This window comes from Capsella rubella, unplaced genomic scaffold (assembly GCF_000375325.1).
Source record: "Capsella rubella cultivar Monte Gargano unplaced genomic scaffold, Caprub1_0 scaffold_6, whole genome shotgun sequence".
Classification (NCBI taxonomy): domain Eukaryota; kingdom Viridiplantae; phylum Streptophyta; class Magnoliopsida; order Brassicales; family Brassicaceae; genus Capsella; species Capsella rubella.
Genome location: NW_006238918.1, coordinates 14,153,405 through 14,173,277, shown reverse-complemented (window position 1 = coordinate 14,173,277; position 19,873 = coordinate 14,153,405). Strand labels below are relative to the sequence as shown.

Sequence of the window (19,873 nt, the reverse complement as noted above, 5' to 3'; positions counted from 1 at the left end):
TATTTGTTCGAGCACGATTTGTCTTATAGAGCAAACCGAAAAGAAAAAAATTAGATCAAATTTTTTTGGAACGCGTTGTAATTTTGTGTTATTTTCTTTTCAAAAAGGTCCAACTAATTTTTTCTAATAGATCCGTTATAAATTTTATTTTTGTCGTAAATAGCCCGAATTTGAAATGTCGTTAGAAAACAGTTTATCAGATAATTTAAGTATTTACGGCTAAAGACAAAGATCATTTAAACGGGAATTTATGTTTCTTTTGGGCATTGATTTCCTTATAATAATGGTTGACAAACCCCATTGACTCTCATTTTTAATTCAGGTAAATCAAAACAAACTAGTAGTAAATAATAACTTTTAAAAAAATTGAGTAAAATATGTTAAAATAACATTTTCTTATAAACTGATATTTGTTAAAATAATATTTTTTTTATTGAAAAAAGAGGTGGATACATTAATAGGATGAATCAAAAAGGATAAAATTAAAAGTTACATATCCACCTGGAATTACAAAATACCAAATAAATAAATAAAGGAAATTTCTTAGTGAAAAGGAAATTTCTTAAGTGAAAAGGAAACTAAACCTAACCGTTGAAGAAGCCTATCTATATACTCTCACTAAACCTAACCCTAAAGCTTCACAATTCTCTTCTCTCAAACATTGCTCCTCATTACGAGATCACAAAGTCTTCTTCTTTGTGTGACTCGATCTCTTCTGAATATTTCTGTGATTGTCTCTACGCGTTTAAGAACATGAATACTACTAAAGTGGAACTTCACATCAAAAGTTCAAACAAACTCTCTACATCACCAGAACTAAACTCAGTCCTCGTTGTTGTCCAGACCAGACTCGAAGAGATCTCTGTAAACCAAACAACAGGTCAGTACCAAACCCTACGGTCCACTAGGTTTACAACATCTTTTGTCGACACTATCAACCTCCATAGTTCTAGTGTCCACGACATCCGATCACTTCTCGATAATCGAAGATCCGCTAACTACCATGGGTTGTCGGATCGATTAGCGCCAGAGATCTCAGCGGCTGCAATCAACTTAGGTTTTGGACGCAACGGCTTTACCTTGACCTTGGAGGTCAAAGTTACTTACCAGACCGTCTCGTATACGTCGAACGAAGAGAAATATTTGAGGATGGTTCTATTAGGGAGGATCAAATCAGATGAGTTGAAGAGTTCGAACATGGAAACAGAGTCGTGTTCCATCTGTCTCGAGAATCTCTCCGGTCCGATGAAACCTAGCGACTTCATGACACGCATGACTTGTTCCCATGTCTTCCACTATCGCTGTCTCTTGGAATGGCTCAAGCGTAAAAACACTTGTCCCTTGTGTCGGACTGTGCTCTACGATCCATGATTTGGAACAAAGGATTGAAATTAGGGGTTATTGCACAACTTGGGCCACACGCTTTCTTTTTCATAAAAAAAAATTTTACTGTAATTTTGTTATATGTTAATGTTTCCAATTCATATTAGAAATTCTAATTTTTTTTGTCAGATGCTCTTAGTGTAATATGAATGTAATTTTGTGTTGTGTTTTCTTTTTTTATAAAAGGTTTTAAACGATTGAAAATTTTAATATCTGAAAATAATCTGTTTGCTAGTCTCCAAACAAAGTTAGATAATATTAACAATTACTACATTATGACTAGGTTGAATCATATAATCTAATTAACATTGGTTCTAATAATTAGTAAATTCTACATATCTTCTAAACCAAGTACAAAAAGAAAAAGGAAATTAACTTCTTAGCCACGAAATAAAAGGAAACTTTTAGGTAACAAAGAATAGAAAAAGGAAAACAAGAACCTGAGAACACGCTTATATACAGTAAAACCTTTATAAATTAATACTCGATAAATTAATAATCTCTATAAATTAATAAATTTTCTGGTCCCAAGTTGGGACCAATGTAATTTTAGACACATTTCGATAAAATAATAAGATAATAATTTTTTTGAAAATCCTTTGTAAATATATAGTCCCATCAATATTATAAATTAATAATTAGGTAAAATTTTTAAAATATATGTATATATAGACACATTATTTTTTGTTAGATTTTATTTCTAATATTTTACTATATCAAAACTGTTAGAATTCTCTTTCAAGACATAATAATTATTATTTTCTTTGTTAATGATTATAGAAAATACTAATTATCATAATTAAATTTTATTTTTAAATATTTTTTTGAAAAAACTTTCTAAATTAAAAAAATCTCTCTATAAATTAATAATTATTAATTTATCGATAAATTAAAACCTCTATAAATTAATAGATTTTCATGGTCCCAACATTATTAATTTATAGAGGTTTTACTGTATATATATATAACTACGTAACCCTAAAGCTTCACAAACTCTCCATTCTCTCTTAATTTGCTCTCAAACATGAATGATCCCATTCCCGAACCAGTAGTGGAAATCCACGTTCAAGCGAGAAGACTCTCTCCATCAGAAGGAGACACAAGCTCAGTCCTCCTCATCATCACTGCCACAAAGGATGAGATCTATGTAAACCCAACCACAGGCCACCATCTTTTGCTAAAGTCAGAACCGGATCGCTATGGTTCCACAAATTTCAGCCTTCATAGTTGTAACCACCACGAAATCCAAACGTTACTCCAAGATCGAATCCATAGAACCGAACATTGGATGTGCGATCACTTAGTTCCAAGGATCTCAACGGCTGCAATCAACTCAGGTTTTGGGTGCAACGGCGTTGAATTGACCGTGTGCATCGTACTTACTTATCAGCGTTACGTCGATGTTATGCCTGATCCTTCTCCGTCGAACACCAAGCCATCATTGAGAAATATGGTTCTACTGGGGAGGGTGGATGCAGAGGAATTGAAGAGTTTGAACATGGAAACAGAGTTGTGTTCCATCTGTCTCGAGAGTCTAGTCTCCACTTTGAGTACACCCACTCGCATGAGTTGTTCCCATGTCTTCCACGGTCGCTGTCTCTTGAATTGGCTCGACGGGAAAAATACTTGCCCGTTGTGTCGAACTGTGCTCTACGAACGATGATCGGAACAGAGGATTGAAATTAGGGTTTCGTATACTTTTATTGCATAACTTGTGTCACACGCACATCCTATTTTGGTTAATTTAGTCATTAAGGTTTCTAATCGAAGTTGGAAATTTTTAATTTTGTGTTACAAGCTCTGTGCCTATAGCAAGAAAGTGAATGCGATTCTATATTGTCTATCATGTCACTTCACGGAGAAGTTCGAAATTTGAATAAAGTCATCACTTATGTTTACATGCAACTCTTAAAGCTCAACTAATATCAAAATCTTTGACATCAAGCTGTTGCTGAAATTAAACACTCTTAAGTAAAACTGTTAAAGATTGGTTTATCGAAATCACGATCACAACTCCATGCTCCATAAAAGGTAGAGCCACAAATTAGTAATCATGTTTCTCCTTTCTCGTATGTCTGTTCCTTAGATGGACACTGGTTTTTGTAGTGGCCATCTTCACCACAAATCCAGCAAACCCCTCTCGTTCCTTTAGATTTTGACCTATCTGTATTGCCAGCAGTTTGATCTCTACTAACAGACCTGCCTCTTACATGAAGTCTTTCTGCAGTGCTTTTACACTCTTTGTAAACAGAACCAAAGTCCAACTCTTTGGACAGTACAGCACAAATCACTTCATCTAGTGTAAGGCTTGTTCTACCATATGTTAGCACGTCTTTAAGGTTATCAAATCGATTTGGTAGAGAAACCAACAAACGTATAGCTTGTTCTTCATCAGATATAGAAACCTTAGCATTACTTAGATCATCAACTAACCTCTCAAACTCATCAATGTTTTCCTCAACAGACTGGCTTTCGTTCATCCTAAAACTATACAGCTTATATCGAAGGTAAGTCCTGCTAGTCGAAGATTTAGTAATATAGAGTTTGTCTAGAACTTGAAACATACCCGCAGCTGAGTCCTCCTTCATAATTTTCTTTCGCAGATACTGATTTTTTACGCTCTGAATTATCATGCTCCTTGCCTCTCTCTTCTTCTCTTCCAAATCTAGACTCAAAGCTACACAATGATTCTTACCTTCATCTGTACCAACAGATTTGTTTCCATCCTCCTCATTCTTTAAAGCTTCCATCAAATCAAGAATCTCAAAATGAGCAAGCATCCTTGTCTTCCATAAACTGTAATCATTTCTCCCATCAAACTTCTCTACTTCAATCCTTGTTCTTGACCTCTCTCTACACCTGTTTTTATATCCTCTGTAACTTTCACCTAGTTCCTTCTCTTTGGACATAGCAGCATCAATGACTTCGTCTAATGTTAAGCTTGTTCTATCATACGTAAACGTATCTCTAACCGCATCAAATTGCTCTGGCAAAGATATCAACAAAAATATAGCCTGCTCTTCATCAGATATCACTACTTTAGCATTACGTAGTTCATCAATCAACCTCTGAAACTCATCAACGTTTTCCATAACAGACTTGGTTTCTTTCATCCTAAAACTATGTAACTTCTGTCTCAAGTAAAACCTCCTTACTAAAGAACTAGTCATATAGTACTTGTCAAGAACTTTTAACATACCAGAAGCCGTCTCTTCCTTCATAATCTTTCGCAAAACCTTATCTCCTACACTTAGTATGATCATGCTCCTTGCCTTTCTGTTCTTGGCTTCAAGACCTGGACTCAAATTTGCAAAAAGTTTCTCATCTTCAGCTATCTTGACATACTTGTTTCCATCCTCTTCCTCAATCTTTAACGCTTCCTTCAAACCATGAACACTAAGATGAGCAAGGATTCTGATCTTCCATATAGTGTAATCTCCTCTCCTACGAAGCTTTTGTTCTTCAAACATCTCAAAAGACATGTTGAACAAGTCTTTTCTTAGTCTCTCTCTCACAGTCAATTCGTCGAACAACTTGTGTGCACAGAAAACTCCAAACACAGCAACCCTAAAATCGTTTTTACTTTTACAAATTACAATCCTTTCTCATGAGCTGCTTATATACGCAGACTTTAACGGCGTTACAAATGAAACAAACGGAAAAGAGTACGGAAGATTCCTAAACAGCCGGAGCCGTCTCTGCAAACTTAACGACGTCTCTGTTTTCCATTCTCAATGAAATTATAGTAAAATAGTGAACCGATACTTAACCGGAATCGAACCAATCTTAATTAACCATAATTAGAAGTTTACCACATTTTTATCTACAAAACCACTCCAACCAAACTCAATAACTTGAAACTTATCAAAGAGGACACAACAAAATTTGTAGCAATTAGTACAAAATTATCCGGCGGCTAAAACTCGCCGGAAAGTTTCAACCTTTATTAGTGGAATACAATGAAAGCTACGAACTTGTTGCCGCCATTAACATAAACAAAGACAGCTTCTTGATCCAGAATACGTCGCCGGAAAGTATTCAACTTTATTTGTTTAAACTGCAAAAAATGATCTGACAAAAGGAACAAAATTTTCCATTACTCAAAAGATGATTCAATCCTTCAACTATATCAAGTGAAGTCACAAGATCTTTGTACCTTTAGTAGTTACTACTAAGCTGCAGCAACTCCTGATTGATTCTGTTGGAACCACTCAGCCGGCCACCATGTTGGTTTGATTGCCTCGACTTTGACATCCTCTGAGTCCTTTACTATCAGTTCAGCTGATGGTTTAAAGGCTTCTTCTACCCTCATTACACCCATTCCCCGGCTACCCAAAGCTGTTGAAACCGTCCCCATTTTCTTGCCGGTTCCCGACTCAACTACTTCAGCTCCAGCTGCAATTTTCTGGTTTAACTCTGCAGTTTATACAGAAGTTTCGGTTTAGACATGATTTCTTGATCAAAAGAGTGCAAGAAAACTTGTTAATATAGAAAATTAGTTTACCTTTGCCATTGCTATCGATGAATCGTAATGGGATCAAGCGTTTGCGGATTACACCTCGATGGTGAGTACGAGCTATAAGCTCTTGACCAACATAGCAGCCTTTGTCAAAACTTATTGCATTAAGACCAACAAAATTATATTCAAGCGGAATTGCTTCGCCTGTAAAAGCCACACAAACATATTATAACTACACAGAGAAGAAGAGAGATCAAATCAATGAGGTAAAAAGAAGAAAAAAAAAATCATACCTTTAGGAATTTCAGCTGACCCTTCAGCAACTCCATGCTCTAATCTCCATAAAAGGTAATTGCTTTCATCTGTTTCTTTATCTGCCTCAACTAAAGGTGCTGCAAAACAAACAAAGTAACAAAACCCCCAAATTCATAAGCTTTTGCTTTTAAACTCAAGAACCAAAAGCTTCTATTCTGATTAAGAAACTCACGAGTTGCATCAGAAGGGAAGATACTTCTATAACCAAGACACTCCAACCTCGGATCCTCATACCATTGCCACCCATACTTATTACCACTAGCCGTAGTTTCACCAGCCCGATCAACACCACCGCCCCAGCCGACAGATGAAGATCCAGTAAGACCCCTACCGTAACGTTGCCAACACGAAAATTCCTCTGCAACGTTTTCAATATCCACTTTTGACCTCAACCTATACCTATCAACATTCACAACACACAAATCAGCACTAAAATTAACAAAAACTTTTAAAAATCTAAGCTTTTTAATCATTCAAGTAAAATCCAATAGAGATGTCCGCAAAATCAAATCCTAGACATTCAATAAACCCTAAATTCCAAGGACATTGCCAAAATTGTGATCCAAACATACCTAATCTTTCAAATCTCTACATAAAAAAGCTTACTTTTTGAGTGTTTCAAGCAATTCGTCGAGGACATCAACATCAACATCTGCAAACAACTCAACCGACCCATCACGACCCGAATCAGACCCGGGTCCAGAACCAGTCCGATCAAGCTTCTCCTCGGGTCTCGAAGGGCTATACAAGAAAAAATCGTACAGAAACCTTCCTTGAGGAGTTAGCAGCGCCGCGTACATAGGCGGAGTCGAAACGGAAGCCATGTTCGGCGTAGGAACCGCCGAGCTTTTCTCGCCGGACGAATCACCGAACCTCCGTACATCGTTGGTTAGCAAACCCTGAAGAAACTTAACCGTATCCGGTCCGCTAAACCGGACAACGGAACGTGATTTAAGCCGAGATGCCATCGGACCGGCATCTTCTAGACCGCTATGTAACTTCCGGTGAAAGAATCCGGTAGATTTCAAGAATTCACGGCGGAAATTGAATCGAAACATCATTTCTAGTGAAAGGGCTCCTGTTAGTTTTGTTCTTCTTCGTGTCTCTGTGGTTAGTTAAACCATTGTCGTAGAAGGAAGCTCGGCTCTGGAACAAAGCCACGTGATCGAACACGTGTCCATGGAAACGGTCTTTGGTTTGTGACACGTGTAATAAAATTAGGGAAGTTGTGCGGTTGTCTAGGAAGTAAAAATGGATAAAAGATCATATCTGGGCCTTCAAAATATGGCTCGTTTTAAATTAAAGAAAGCCCACAAAATAACCCAATTTCCCTGATTGACCAAAAAATAAGAAGGCGTGAAAAGAGAATAAACATTATATGGAAAAAAATATTATAAGATAACCTTTTTAACTCTTTTTTTTTTTAATCTCATTTTGTTGATAATTTGATTAAAATGTGTATTTTAGGGCGTGTTCATTTGGTCGTCGCATATGGCAACAACTGCGGTAAACGTAGTAATGTTTTTGACCGTTGAATCAAATTGCTGATAAAAAACGTTGTATTCGTCGCAACGTTAATTTGCGTCAACCAAACAAACAACAATACCTATCACATCCACAAGTACTTGCGTCTACTAAACGATCAAACCTCAAAAACATATATGATAAAAAATGTAAAAGTAAATTAAGGCATACAAACCATTGAGGTGTACGACTTATTAATTTATTTCCCACAAAGTCCAAGGTGAGGAGATTGGATTGTAAAAGTCAATGGATTGAGTCATTTTTTCAAGCGAAGACTTTTTAAAAATAAAAGATGTGTCACTTTCGGAGTTCTTTAAGTGTTTATCTTCTATTGGTTCAGCCAAATAAACTCAAATCCTTTACCTTAAACTAAAGATGAGTCTTCAAGTGCATATCATATATTAATGATGGGTCAAGTTCAACGATCTAAATATAAACCAAGTAATGCAAGTAATACACACTTATCCTCAAATGGATCCAAGATTGATCAACGCGGCTCAAATCGGAAGCATAGATGACTTGTATGCCCTAATACATGAGGATCCATACATTCTTGAAACCATTGATGCCGTACCTTTCATCAACACTCCTCTTCATGTAGCTTCTGCTTATGGGAATCTTGCGTTTGCCATGGAGATGATGAATCTTAAGCCCTCATTTGCTAGAAAACTTAACACATATGGGTTGAGTCCATTGCACCTTGCTATAGAGAAAGGCCAAACTCGTTTAACTCTCGGTTTACTCAAACTCGATCCTGACCTAGCTTGTCTTCGAGGAAATGAAGGTATATATACACTTTTTCCCCTTACATAAAGAAGTTCTTGTGTGATTCCACCATAGTTAAACTAAGTATCGGCCAAGTGACCATGTAATAAAGGATTGTTGTTTGGTATGTTCGAATTTGTGGAGTTTTCTATTTCTAATAGGTCAAACCTTATATGTGTCTTGATCTGAGTAGCTTATCGATTTTTGGTTGAGTATCAACGTAAGAGAAAGTTTCTTGATATCTAGACCAAACTCATTTCTTGGTTTTGGTCATGAGTATGTTTTGTCGTAATTATATGGTGTGCGTGTGAGAGGCTGTGTCTTAATTTGATAACAGGTACGACACCGTTTCATATGTTAGTAAGAAGAGGAGAAATTGACCTTATGACAGAGTTCCTATTGGCTTGTCCCGCTTGCGTTAAAGATGTGAATGTGAACGGTGAGACCGCTCTACACATTGCTGTTTTGAATGATAGATACGAAGAACTCGAAGTACTTGTTGGATGGGTGCAAAGACTACGTCATATGGATGCCGAATCGCTTGAGACGCAAGTATTGAACAGACGTGACGAAAACGGTAACACGGTCTTGCACATAGCAACGTACCATAAGAAAATAAAGGCAATAAAGCTTTTGCTAAGTTCACCAGCGGTTAACAGAAACATTCATAACCAAAATGGTTTAACCGCTCTAGATATCATGCAAAATCAAAGACATAGTAATAGGACTAGGGAAATCCAAGAGACCATTCGTAAATCAGGAGGCAAAAGTGCAAAATCTCTACCAAAGTCCAAGAAAGTGTCAGAAATATTGAGATCACAGATAAGTTTCAAGGAGCATTTGTTCACACAGGCAGCTCGGTATAGGAATCAGATATCAGATGGATCGCGTAGCGCGCTTCTAGTAATAGCCGCGTTGATAATCTCAACTACTTATATGATAGCTCTTCAGCCACCAGGTGGTGTTTACCAAAGCAATGCTGAGGAAGGTAGTAGTAATACTAGTAACAAGAGTGTTGTTGGTACGGTTGTGATGAACAAGAGTTATTTCAATGTTCTAAGGTCTGTGAATAGCATGGCTTTCGAGGGAGCTTTTTTCATGGTGTTTTGCTTTTTACCAGCTGGAGAAGAATACATATGGGCGTTTATATGGATAATGGTACCACTCCATGTCTCTTACTTAGTCTCCATGGCTGTGATATCTCCGGATAAAATGTGGTATTTACCGATTAGTGTAGGGTGGGTTATGATCGTTGTTGTTGTTAACATGGTTGTGTTTTTCTTGCGGTGGAAGCTGTCTAAGAAGAAAGAAACTGAACTCCGAAGTGAATTGATTCTTGAAGGCTTGACAACTCTAGATCAAGCTAAAGGAGTGTAGTGATGTGATATGTGGAGATATGTATGATTCCATGGTTATGTAGTGTTAATAAATTTGTGCTTAGATGGTTTGATGTAATAAAATCACTGTAATATATGGATCATATTATCACTTTCACTATGACTTGGGAACACATCGATTTGTTATCTTGTTTTGAGATTAGTTATAGAGATGTCTGATGATAACAACTTTTTGTAAAGTTCTAATTAAGCTCGAGATCGTGAGCTATTTTGGAAAATTTGTACCACAAAATAATGATCTTATGTTTAACAATAATGATATTAACTTATCTCTCATAGCTTTCTTTAGTTATAATAGTAAAATAAATAATTGGAAGTTTGGAACTAACCAAGAAGTAAGGAACAATGTAAAAGACACATGTGAATGTAGAAAAACTAGAAACTTCATACTTAGAATATAAAGCGTAAACTTCATAAAGAAATCAAGATTACTTTTGTAAGAGGATTTGTTTGCTGACTATTTTTGGTAAAATTGCAAACAGATCCTTGAATTAACTGATGTTTCGAGAACAATCCACCACCTAAGCTTGATTTGCTTATCGACCTCAAATTTCTTTCCAACTTTTATATAAATCTTATTATTACGAGCGTTTATTTCTGGATTAATTCGAGTTGGTTCTTCCAATTTTCGGGTATGACTAATATACCTAAGCCTAAATTGCAAAGTGTTAAACCGAACCCCAAATTTTGGTTTGGTACCGGTTACTCTAGGCCTAAATTTTATAGTGTTAACATTTGGGGGCTAAATTGTGAAATTTTATTAGTTGGGTGATTTACTTTACAGTTTTCTTTATACGATGGCCTCCTTTATAAATTTAATTACTTTTGATGGTTGTTCTTCACTTTTCCCCCAATAAATATTATAATACACAAATTCGTCCCTATATTAAATATAATTTTTGACTTTAACACACGTCTGCCTGAGAAACAAACTGGTTCAAAGTTTGAAAAATCATTCCTTGAGCCGACGACCCAGCGAAACGGCAAAATCTAGAAGCGCCAAGTTTCCTTCCTTTACTCTCTCTCTCTCTTTTAACGTTGTTGTTGTCTTCGTCACCAAGTAAACCCTAGATTCTCAAATCTCCTTCCGATCTACCACTTTTTCAAAATTGAAAACTTTCTTCGTTGAATCTGATTTCGAGTTGTTTTTATAAATTCGATTCTCGGATAAAGTTTTTGTCTTTCCCTTTCCATCTTCATCAAAAAAGTTTTCTTTTTTTCTTTTTCTCGTCGGCCATATCGAACGATTTCACGCAATGTCTTTCTCCGATTCTGGATCGTCTTCCTCTAGTGGTGGAGATTACAAGAATTTCAGACAAATCACCAGAGAAAGTTAGCTTTTTTAACCCTTTCTCTTACCAATTTTGGGTTTTTTGAAATTAGACTCTGTTGTGGGGGTTTGTGTGGAAGCTTCTGGTTCGTTTGATTAGTTAGAGAAATAATGGTGTTGGGGCTCTAGGGTTTCGTTTGATTTGTAAGAGGAATCAGATTTGGGGTTTATGGAGTTTTGAATTAGGTCAACGTGATCACAATGAATCAGAGTTTTGTTTTTGTTAAACTAATTTCATTGGAGCAAAAGCTTTGCATATCAGGAACATGTGGGTTTTGCATATTTAGGTGAATCATGTAAAGTTCAATACTTTTTCAAGGGTGTGAATAGTTTTATCACTTTTTGGTTTCAGGGTTACTGTATGAAATGCTTAGGCCAGAGAAAAATGGGAGCTCTAAATCAACTTGGAAGGTATTTTCTATCCACAGTTTTGATTAAACCTTTTTGTTTTTGGTTCTGGTTATATTCAGCTTTCTTCAGTCATGATGTTTTTGCTTATAAACCTGTTAATGTATATTAGGTGCTTGTTATGGACAAGTTCACAGTGAAGCTAATGTCATCTGCCTGTAAAATGTCTGAGATCACCCAACAAGGCATTTCTTGTAAGAATCAGATCTCGTAGCAATCAATATTGTTCTTATATCTTATTGGCATCGTTTTTGATGTTTTGTTATGTTTTCCAGTGGTTGAGGTTATAACTAAACACAGACAACCTATGACTTCCATGGAAGCTATATACTTTATCCAACCGACCCAAGAAAAGTAAACAATTCTTCCAGTTGAGACAATTGACATCAGTTTCTCACTAATGAACTCTGGTGATATCTGAAGCTGCTGTTATTTTTTGTTTTTGTTTTTGCAGTGTGACTGCGTTTTTGTCAGATATGACTGGGAAATCTCCACTGTACAAGAGGTATGTGAACAATTCTGTCGTGTTTCATAACTTCTCATATATATGGACTGTCTAATCGGAAATGATTAATCATTCTCTGTACTGTCACTTTAGGGCTTTTGTTTTCTTTAGTTCTCCTGTTTCGAGAAGCTTAGTTAATCACATTAAGAAAGACTTGAGAGCGATGAAACGAATTGGTGGATTGAAAGAGGTTGCTTCTATATGCCACTTTCACATTTTCTTCTTACTTTACTTATTCACATGCAATCTCACAAGATAAAGAAGATAATGTAAAATTGGATTTCCATAATATGCAGATGAACTTGGAGTACATTAGCATGGACAGCCAGGTATAGTCATGTTTAAAACCCTGTTTCTGTTCTGTTTGTTCCTCAAGATTTGCATATTTTGAAAATTTCTGATATCTAAGAATCAAGTTTCCTTCTTGACCAATCAAGTTAATGGTGGTTTATTTTATTTAGGCCAAACTTAATTACTGCTCTCACAAATAACAACTTAGAACATGCCTTCAAAATTTTGCAATTTGTATAGCATGTGTTTTATATTGAAACCGGATTACTTAATTACTCCCATGTACTATTTCTCTGTAGGGGTTTATTACAAATAATGAAAATGCTCTAGAAGAACTTTTCTGTGACGAGGAAAACCATCAAAGAGCAGATGATTGCTTGAATGTGGTTGCTAAACGCATTGCTACAGTCTTGGCCTCGCTAAGGGTACAAAGCACAAAATCAATGTTTGTTGATTTGCATGAAATTCCTATGAAGGTTATATCATTAAATTCTTCTTTTGTACAGGAATACCCACTTGTTCGCTACCGTTCAGCTAAAGCTCTTGATGCCACAACAATGACAACTTACCGAGAATTGATTCCTACAAAGCTTGCTGCTAGTGTATGGAATTGTCTGGCAAGATACAAACAGACGATCGAAGATTTTCCTCAGACTGAAACATGTGAACTACTTATCTTAGATCGATCCATAGATCAGGTGGGGATTTTCACCGACACAATTATCTTTCTGTTCTGCTTGATATGTCATAACCACATAATAACAATAACCTTCTGATGCTTCTTTAGATCGCACCTCTCATTCATGAGTGGACTTACGATGCGATGTGCCACGATTTGCTTAATATGGAAGGAAATAAATACACACACGAGGTGACATTTTGGTTTCACGTTCAAATCTTGTAAAAGTTGGTTGTAGCTCATCACTACAGCATATGGTAATTCCCCTTTTATTTCTTAGTGTTTAGGTTCCGAGTAAAACTGGTGATAAACCTGAGAAGAAAGAGGTTCTCTTAGACGATGAAGATCCCCTATGGGTAGAGCTTCGTGATGTTCACATTGCAGATGTATGTCTTGCTATTATCTTGCATCCCCTTTTTTTAAGTTTATTATGTCAAACTGGTTATGTTTGTTCGTCTGGGAGTAATCTGTCTTTTTGTTCAGGCAAGTGAAAGATTGCATGAGAAGATGACAAACTTTGTGTCAAAAAACAAAGCCGCACAATTGAAACACAGTTCAAAGTAGTTACCATTTTGTCGGTTTTTGTTTTTTCTTGTTTCAAGTGATCCACTAGAAATTTTCTGACTATATTATTGACTTCTTGTGTGCAGAGACTTTGGTGATCTTTCCTCAAAAGACTTGCAAAAGATGGTTCACGCTTTGCCTCAGTACAGCGAACAAATTGACAAGCTTTCTCTACATGTGGAGGTCAGGTTTAAGCTTATAAAATAACCATGGTAGAAAATTTGATGTGATAATGTATGTAGGTCTATTGTTCTTCATTAAATAACTATGGTTAATTTCACTGCAGATTGCTAGAACAATTAACAGAACTATCATGGAACAAGGTCTAAGAGATCTCGGGCAGCTCGAGCAGGATCTTGTTTTTGGGGATGCTGGAAGAAAAGACGTTATCAAATTCTTGAGCACCAACCATGTAAGATGCTCTGCTTTTTAGTTTCATACATCTAGACGATTTTATGCTGATAATGAGAAACATTTCCAGATTATAAACCACGAAAGCAAGCTACGGTTAATGATGATCGTTGCGGCAATATATCCAAAGAAGTTTGAAGGTGAAAAGGGGCGAAAGATGATGGAGGTAATAAACAATAATTATCTTCGAAAACGTTTAAATTAAGTTGATTAATTAGCTTATCCTACTTCTTGATTAAATCCTTCAGTTAGCAAAATTGTCGGGAGATGATGTAATAGCTGTGAACAATATGAGATTACTTGGACCAGTACATACAGAGTCCAAAAAGAGCACCACAGGATCTTTCCCTCTCAAGTTTGATGTTTTGAAGGTACATATTCTTCCTCACTATTGTTATCATTAGAATGACTAAGACTGAAGATTTTCTTGACAATCTAATAACTGGAATCTTTTGATCTATGTAACTCAGAAGAAGCGAGCTGCTCGAAGAGATCGAGTTGGTGACACTCAAACATGGCAGCTGTCTCGTTTTTACCCGATCGTAGAGGTTGTTACCTTTTGAAAATTTAAATTTCTTTTACTTTAAGCATGTTATGTATGCACTAAAGAACCTGTGACATGTTTGGTTTCTCTATATATGTGGGTAATATCTTTTCAGGAACTTGTTGAGAAACTTAGCAAAGGTCATTTGCCAAAACAAGAATACCCTTGCATGAATGAACCAAAGCCAACCTTTTATTCTGGCTCTCAATCTCCATCAACCAGTCCGGTATTGCCTCATTCAAGACGAACACCAACATGGGCAAGACGTCATCTTTCTGATGACGGATATTTCAGGTAATTCAGTTTAGTTTCTTTTTTTTGTTTTTATCTTTTGCTTGTTGGTAATCTGAAAGCTAGTTTATTCTTGAATCTAATGACAGTTTACACTGAATCTGAATCTGAATCTGAATCTTATAATTCAGTAATCTGCATGACAAACAATAAAAGTTGGCTAAATTTTTGCAAATTTATGAGGATATTATTGAATATTTGATAATATAGTCAAAACAACCAAGACTAAACTGTCAAATATGTTTCAGTGACTCGGTTCTAGGACGAGCATCTAGCGGATTCAAGAGAAAGGGACAGCGGATTTTCGTGTTCATAGTAGGAGGAGCAACAAGATCAGAGGTACTAAAATGAACCAGTCTGAAAAGAAAATATCTGTTATGATCCGTATGTAACTAGTGGGTTGATTAAGTGATACATTTTGTGTTAATTTTGCAGTTGAGGGTTTGCCACAAACTTACGGAGAAGCTTGACAGAGAAGTGATCTTAGGCTCATCCAGCTTCCTTGATCCCCAAACTTTCCTCACTGTATGGTCTCTCTTCATTTTTGCATTGAACACTTTGATTTTTTTTTTGTACATCAAAAACCTGTGTGTAATGACTAAAGAATGTGTTATTGCTATGCTACGTGCAGAAAATGAAACGACTAAACGAAGAAGAGGAGATCTCACTAGATGATATTATCATTTAAGTTTCATGTTTTTTCTTGGATGGGGTTTCTCCGACGTCGTTTAGACAAACTTGGTATCGATTTTTTTATTTTTGGAATTAATTTGGGGAGATATGTTCCCTATATGTACATAAGTGAGTACAATTTATTTGCTTCCTTGGTTTGACTAAAATTAAGGGAATTGCTATATTCTGTCAAAAATAATAAAAAGAGAATCGCCCACCGTGGGGCTCGAACCCACGACCACAAGGTTAAGAGCCTTGCGCTCTACCAACTGAGCTAGACGGGCTTGTTGTTTTACTGAGTTAGATAACTTATATATATCATTACTATTACCCTAAGTGTTCTAACAAAGAAGAATAAAATACGAACAAGGTTCATCTCTTACAGAAATAATATGAGAAAACAAACATGGCTAGCTTTGATGACATCTTCTTTCTACTTTAAGACAACGAAACAAAATATTAATAAACTGACAGAAAGAACAAAACCCAGTCCCGACCACCACTTATACATCCATGACCCACATGTCGGAAGCAGAGCATTTTTCATGTGAATTTCAAGAAAAAAACTAGGTAGTTAGTAAACAACTGTGATGACATAAGACCCGAGAATTCAAACCACTCCCTTTTTTTTTTCTTTTTTTTTTTTTCGTGAAGCTGACTCTACTAGTCTACTTAGTAGTAGTGATGCTTTGAATTTTCTTTTATGGGTTTAAAATCTTCTTCCTCGGTTTTTTACTAATCCGATTTGATTCCTCCGTTATGCTTGTTACTCTTCTTAGAAGACTCCTTGATCTGCGATGCGTGAAGCATACATGAAAATGAATGTTAAACAGAACTATTTTAGAGGTATTAGCATAAAGAACAAGTGACATTTCCATAGATGGAGATTTTACCTGCTCAAGAAGCTTCTTTTGGAATCGGTAACCCTGATACAGGAAACAAGTATATATATATTTTCAGTCTTGAGTTGTTAGAAATCAATTAGTGAATATCAAAAACTTCTGACGAACACTTACCTTGTCGGTTCCATATATGTAATCACAGTAAGTGAAAACTGAAGCAAAGTTGCTTTGGCTCTGTCCTCCAACGTAGTGATGATAATCATGGTACTCAGCACCACCATAGAAAGGAATGTATTTTGTTGGACTCCATGGGAAATCATATCTGCAATGGAACAAAGTGAAATATGTAAGCTTTAGTAACACCCTCTTCTATGGTCAATCAAGATACATTTCAAGATTTCAAACAAGCAAGAAACATGTCTCATTCTCACAGGAGTGTAAAGTAAAAAACTTTAAGGGAGCCTAGTTCCCTCTTTGCAGATGTTAAGGGTTACTCCAGAATTAATTAAAGTAAAAATGAGCCTATCAAAAGGTATCTAACCAGTTCCAAAACAAACCCCAATAGCTTCCAAAAGCCTAAAAAGTAAACCTAATACCTAACTTATCCCCAGTTGTAAAAAGGTGAGAGCCACTATTGAATCTACACACCTTGAGCTCTTGATATATAATATAACATAGACCAACTAAGGAAAGAGGAGATAAAACAATTCAAGAATTGGTATAATGTATAATAAACAAAAAGGCTATAACACTGTAAAGTAGAAAAAAAGCAAAAGGATTTGTTATTTGATTCTTTCAACCACGCTTACTTACCCACTGTGAGTCTCAATAGCCTCAATTTGTCTTAAAGCAATCCACAACCAAAAGGTAATCATATGACCAGGAGCAATAGCTGGTCCCAAAAACGTAGGTATCCCAAGAAGCAACACTTCAGCCCAATGTGCATAAGGTGCAGCATACCCAATTGGAGCAGTGTATTCATGATGTACATGATGAATCTTTTCATATCCCCATTTACTATGAAAGAACCTATGCACCCAGTAGTTAGTGTAGTCTTCAATTAAGAAGTAGACTACTAACTGTGCTAGAATCTCTGATGTTGTTGGTAATGGTAATCCGGATCTAATCTCAATCATCTGTTAAACATCAAATTCAAAATCCAAATCACACACAGTTCTGTAACAATCCTAATTCCTTCCAATTAGGCAAATGAGATAACCAAAATTTGTCAAATCAAGACTGAGATACAGCGGAAGTTCCAAATTCGTAAACGAAATCATCAAATCGAAACAACAAAGAAGCGTAAATTCAAACCAAGACCATCAAATTCAAACCAAATGTGTTAAAATTGTGAAATTAACCTGAATCGAAGGATAAGAAACGAGTTGTAAGGGACCAACGACGAGGATGAACATCTTCATGACGTCTTTGTAACATTTGAACATATCGGAGAAAGAGTAATTAACCTTAGGCTGGATCTTATACCGATTGAACAAACCAGAAGCGGATCGAGCCAATTCGACGAATACGAGAGGGATAGGGACGAGAGAGAAGACGACGAACAAGAACAAAATATTGTGGCAGTAGAGATAGTAATCTGATTTCGTGGCGGAGTAATCGAACCAGAGAGTTTCGAGACGAGTGAGGTTTCGCCCGAGTGCGACGGATGCTTCTTCGACTGTGGCGTAAGGAATCATCACGGAGATGGTTTCTCGTATCTTTATCTCCGGCGAAGATTCTGGTGACGACGTTGAGATCTGAAGAATTTGAAAGAGAGATCGAGAGAGAGAGGAGGAGAGGCGAGAGAGTGTTTTGTTTTGTTATGTGTTGTAAGCTGGACGATGTTTTGGACTCTCTGATGAAGAAGACGTGGCTGCAGTGATTAGTATATAAAGATTAATAAAGATTAATACAATAAATGCCATAAGTGTTTACATTAATATATAACTTGCATCACAGGTCAAAAATAAAAATTTAAAAGTAGAAAAAACCTTACCTTAACATTTCTATGTTTTTGTTGAGTAAAAAGAGAAATATGATGAATTATATTATTTATTGTGTGATTTAAATAACTAGTAGTGTAATTTTTTTTTTCTTGTTATAAAAACATAAATTAAATTATATTTTTAAAATTGTAATACGCTATTTTTATCATATTATTATTTTATCTAAAAAAACGTAATGAAATACTAAAATCATTTTATGTAACGTTTTATTTTAAGCAAATAAGTTAGCAAGTAAGAAATGTTTTCTCGATTTGGTTTTCCTGAGTCAAACAAGTAAATACTATATTGATATTGACAATAAAAAGTAACAAATTTATCTTACTTTACTATGGCAAAATCTGGAGGAATTAAATTAAAGGAATATTATAATGATTTTTGAAAGAAGGCTATAAAAAGTAAACAAAGGGAATATCCAATGTTTATTAGTTTATTGTTCAAAGCACTAACTTTTTAAAAAAAAAAGAATAATCAAAACTTTTGAAAAAATATTTTCCAAATTCTAGAATTGTTCCAATTTTATTAATTTAAAATACAAGTTAAAAGTTTGTCTTTAGTTAGGAAAAAGGATGATTCATTTAGTCAAATCCTATTATTGTAGTCACAAAATCTATTGTAGACTTTGGAATTATAAAAAAGTATAAACTGATTTATACGTTAAAGGTGGTAAAACATAAAGGTAAAGTTAATTAGCCACCAACTTAAAATAGCATCTTGAACATAAATCATAAAAATTATACAAAATATCATAAGAGATGACACCTAACTCAAAAAAAAAAAAAAAAGGACAAAACGAAATGAAAACAAATTTCTAGATGTACATCCAAATTTATTGTTTTTCTAAAACTATTTCACCAAAATATTTGATCGCTCTTATTTTATCATGATACTAGACTTACTAGTAGTATTAAGTTTTTATCAAGTAAATTACCTTTTAAATGATTAAGTTGTCGTCACGCTTATTTGCAATTTCAACCCAAACCAAACAAATCATTAATTTTCTCCAAAAAAACGTTGATTCGTTACGTAATTGTCCATATTTTTTTTTAATCTTTGCGGCTAAAAAGATTCTATATTACGCATGCAAAACTTTAGTTTACAACAAAATATGATTTTTACTCGACTCAAAATTATAAGTGAACGTTATTATTAGTAACGATATCTAAATATAATGATTTGGATTTGACAGTGATCAATATTGGTAGACCTATGATATGATATGATTCGACGCTTTCAAATCATTGGTGAGTCACTATTCCATTTCACCTCTACTTTATCACCCAAATTCACTTAAACTATACATGATTAAAATTAAAGATAAAGGTATAAAGTAAATATTGGCATTATAACGAAACCAAAAAAAAAGTCTACATTTGCACAAACTAAGGATTTGAAAACCATGTTATCATTGTCACAACTTGTGCTTCAAGTGTATCAATCTTCGTTTTCCTAAATTAATACTTACATTACCAAATTAAGCTCAATTGCGT

The 19,873-nt window shown here is 35.3% G+C and overlaps 6 protein-coding genes and 1 non-coding gene across 9 annotated transcripts; 4 read left to right on the top strand and 3 right to left on the bottom strand.

The window, feature by feature from the left end:
- Positions 1–753: 753 nt before the first annotated feature.
- LOC17881312 (probable E3 ubiquitin-protein ligase RHY1A) lies at positions 754–1,371 on the top strand. The gene has a single exon (XM_006286791.1). It carries the CDS (start codon positions 754–756, stop codon positions 1,369–1,371), a length of 618 nt encoding a protein of 205 aa, XP_006286853.1.
- Positions 1,372–2,407: 1,036 nt separating this feature from the next.
- On the top strand, positions 2,408–3,046 carry LOC17884228 (LON peptidase N-terminal domain and RING finger protein 3). Its single transcript, XM_006289926.1, has one exon. The coding sequence runs from the start codon at positions 2,408–2,410 to the stop codon at positions 3,044–3,046; it is 639 nt and encodes a 212-aa protein (XP_006289988.1).
- Positions 3,047–5,218: 2,172 nt separating this feature from the next.
- Positions 5,219–7,251, bottom strand: LOC17883286 (putative transferase At4g12130, mitochondrial). The gene is made up of 6 exons (XM_006287841.2): positions 6,764–7,251; positions 6,330–6,556; positions 6,136–6,234; positions 5,888–6,046; positions 5,540–5,799; positions 5,219–5,454 (listed from the first exon to the last, which is right to left on the bottom strand). Exons 1-5 carry the CDS (start codon positions 7,216–7,218, stop codon positions 5,555–5,557), a joined length of 1,185 nt encoding a protein of 394 aa, XP_006287903.1. The 5' UTR covers positions 7,219–7,251; the 3' UTR covers positions 5,219–5,454; positions 5,540–5,554.
- A 901-nt stretch (positions 7,252–8,152) lies between these two features.
- On the top strand, positions 8,153–9,947 carry LOC17883851 (ankyrin repeat-containing protein BDA1). 2 transcript variants are annotated; one of them, XM_023781607.1, is made up of 3 exons: positions 8,153–8,465; positions 8,784–9,467; positions 9,567–9,947. In XM_023781607.1, exons 1-3 carry the CDS (start codon positions 8,153–8,155, stop codon positions 9,821–9,823), a joined length of 1,254 nt encoding a protein of 417 aa, XP_023637375.1. In that variant the 3' UTR covers positions 9,824–9,947. The 2 variants fall into 2 exon arrangements, with proteins under 2 accessions (XP_023637375.1, XP_006289115.1); XM_006289053.2 differs by having other exon boundaries at positions 8,784–9,947.
- Positions 9,948–10,803: 856 nt separating this feature from the next.
- On the top strand, positions 10,804–15,722 carry LOC17884105 (protein transport Sec1b). Of its 2 annotated transcripts, none has more exons than XM_023780460.1 (21): positions 10,804–11,175; positions 11,526–11,584; positions 11,694–11,775; positions 11,857–11,935; positions 12,036–12,086; positions 12,180–12,276; positions 12,383–12,415; positions 12,677–12,802; positions 12,884–13,075; positions 13,165–13,248; positions 13,344–13,442; positions 13,540–13,616; positions 13,707–13,803; positions 13,907–14,032; positions 14,102–14,197; positions 14,280–14,402; positions 14,505–14,579; positions 14,691–14,869; positions 15,115–15,205; positions 15,302–15,391; positions 15,498–15,722. In XM_023780460.1, exons 1-21 carry the CDS (start codon positions 11,100–11,102, stop codon positions 15,552–15,554), a joined length of 1,989 nt encoding a protein of 662 aa, XP_023636228.1. In that variant the 5' UTR covers positions 10,804–11,099; the 3' UTR covers positions 15,555–15,722. The 2 variants fall into 2 exon arrangements, with proteins under 2 accessions (XP_023636228.1, XP_006287228.1); XM_006287166.2 differs by having other exon boundaries at positions 10,806–11,175; positions 14,502–14,579.
- Positions 15,723–15,749: 27 nt separating this feature from the next.
- Positions 15,750–15,822, bottom strand: TRNAK-CUU. The gene has a single exon. It is a non-coding gene; the product is annotated as a tRNA-Lys (tRNA).
- Positions 15,823–15,896: 74 nt separating this feature from the next.
- On the bottom strand, positions 15,897–18,241 carry LOC17884650 (methylsterol monooxygenase 1-1). The gene is made up of 5 exons (XM_006288274.2): positions 17,742–18,241; positions 17,194–17,516; positions 16,555–16,702; positions 16,432–16,464; positions 15,897–16,330 (listed from the first exon to the last, which is right to left on the bottom strand). Exons 1-5 carry the CDS (start codon positions 18,075–18,077, stop codon positions 16,274–16,276), a joined length of 897 nt encoding a protein of 298 aa, XP_006288336.1. The 5' UTR covers positions 18,078–18,241; the 3' UTR covers positions 15,897–16,273.
- Positions 18,242–19,873: the final 1,632 nt, after the last annotated feature.

Bases quoted from the DNA above. Each gene is read 5' to 3' on its own strand.
- LOC17883851 (XM_006289053.2), top strand. From the start codon at position 8,153: ATGGATCCAAGATTGATCAACGCGGCTCAAATCGGAAGCATAGATGAC. The intron at 8,466-8,783 runs GTATATATACAC...ATTTGATAACAG, and splicing joins TTGTCTTCGAGGAAATGAAG to GTACGACACCGTTTCATATG.
- LOC17884650 (XM_006288274.2), bottom strand. From the start codon at position 18,077: ATGATTCCTTACGCCACAGTCGAAGAAGCATCCGTCGCACTCGGGCGA. The intron at 16,703-17,193 runs GTAAGTAAGCGT...GTTCCATTGCAG, and splicing joins GCTATTGAGACTCACAGTGG to ATATGATTTCCCATGGAGTC. The intron at 16,465-16,554 runs GTAAGTGTTCGT...TTCCTGTATCAG, and splicing joins ACATATATGGAACCGACAAG to GGTTACCGATTCCAAAAGAA.
- LOC17883286 (XM_006287841.2), bottom strand. From the start codon at position 7,218: ATGATGTTTCGATTCAATTTCCGCCGTGAATTCTTGAAATCTACCGGA. The intron at 6,557-6,763 runs GTAAGCTTTTTT...GAATGTTGATAG, and splicing joins TTGCTTGAAACACTCAAAAA to GTATAGGTTGAGGTCAAAAG. The intron at 6,047-6,135 runs GTATGATTTTTT...TGGCTTTTACAG, and splicing joins GTCAGCTGAAATTCCTAAAG to GCGAAGCAATTCCGCTTGAA.
- LOC17881312 (XM_006286791.1), top strand. From the start codon at position 754: ATGAATACTACTAAAGTGGAACTTCACATCAAAAGTTCAAACAAACTC.
- LOC17884105 (XM_006287166.2), top strand. From the start codon at position 11,100: ATGTCTTTCTCCGATTCTGGATCGTCTTCCTCTAGTGGTGGAGATTAC. The intron at 13,617-13,706 runs GTAGTTACCATT...TCTTGTGTGCAG, and splicing joins CAATTGAAACACAGTTCAAA to AGACTTTGGTGATCTTTCCT. The intron at 14,870-15,114 runs GTAATTCAGTTT...AATATGTTTCAG, and splicing joins TCTGATGACGGATATTTCAG to TGACTCGGTTCTAGGACGAG.
- LOC17884228 (XM_006289926.1), top strand. From the start codon at position 2,408: ATGAATGATCCCATTCCCGAACCAGTAGTGGAAATCCACGTTCAAGCG.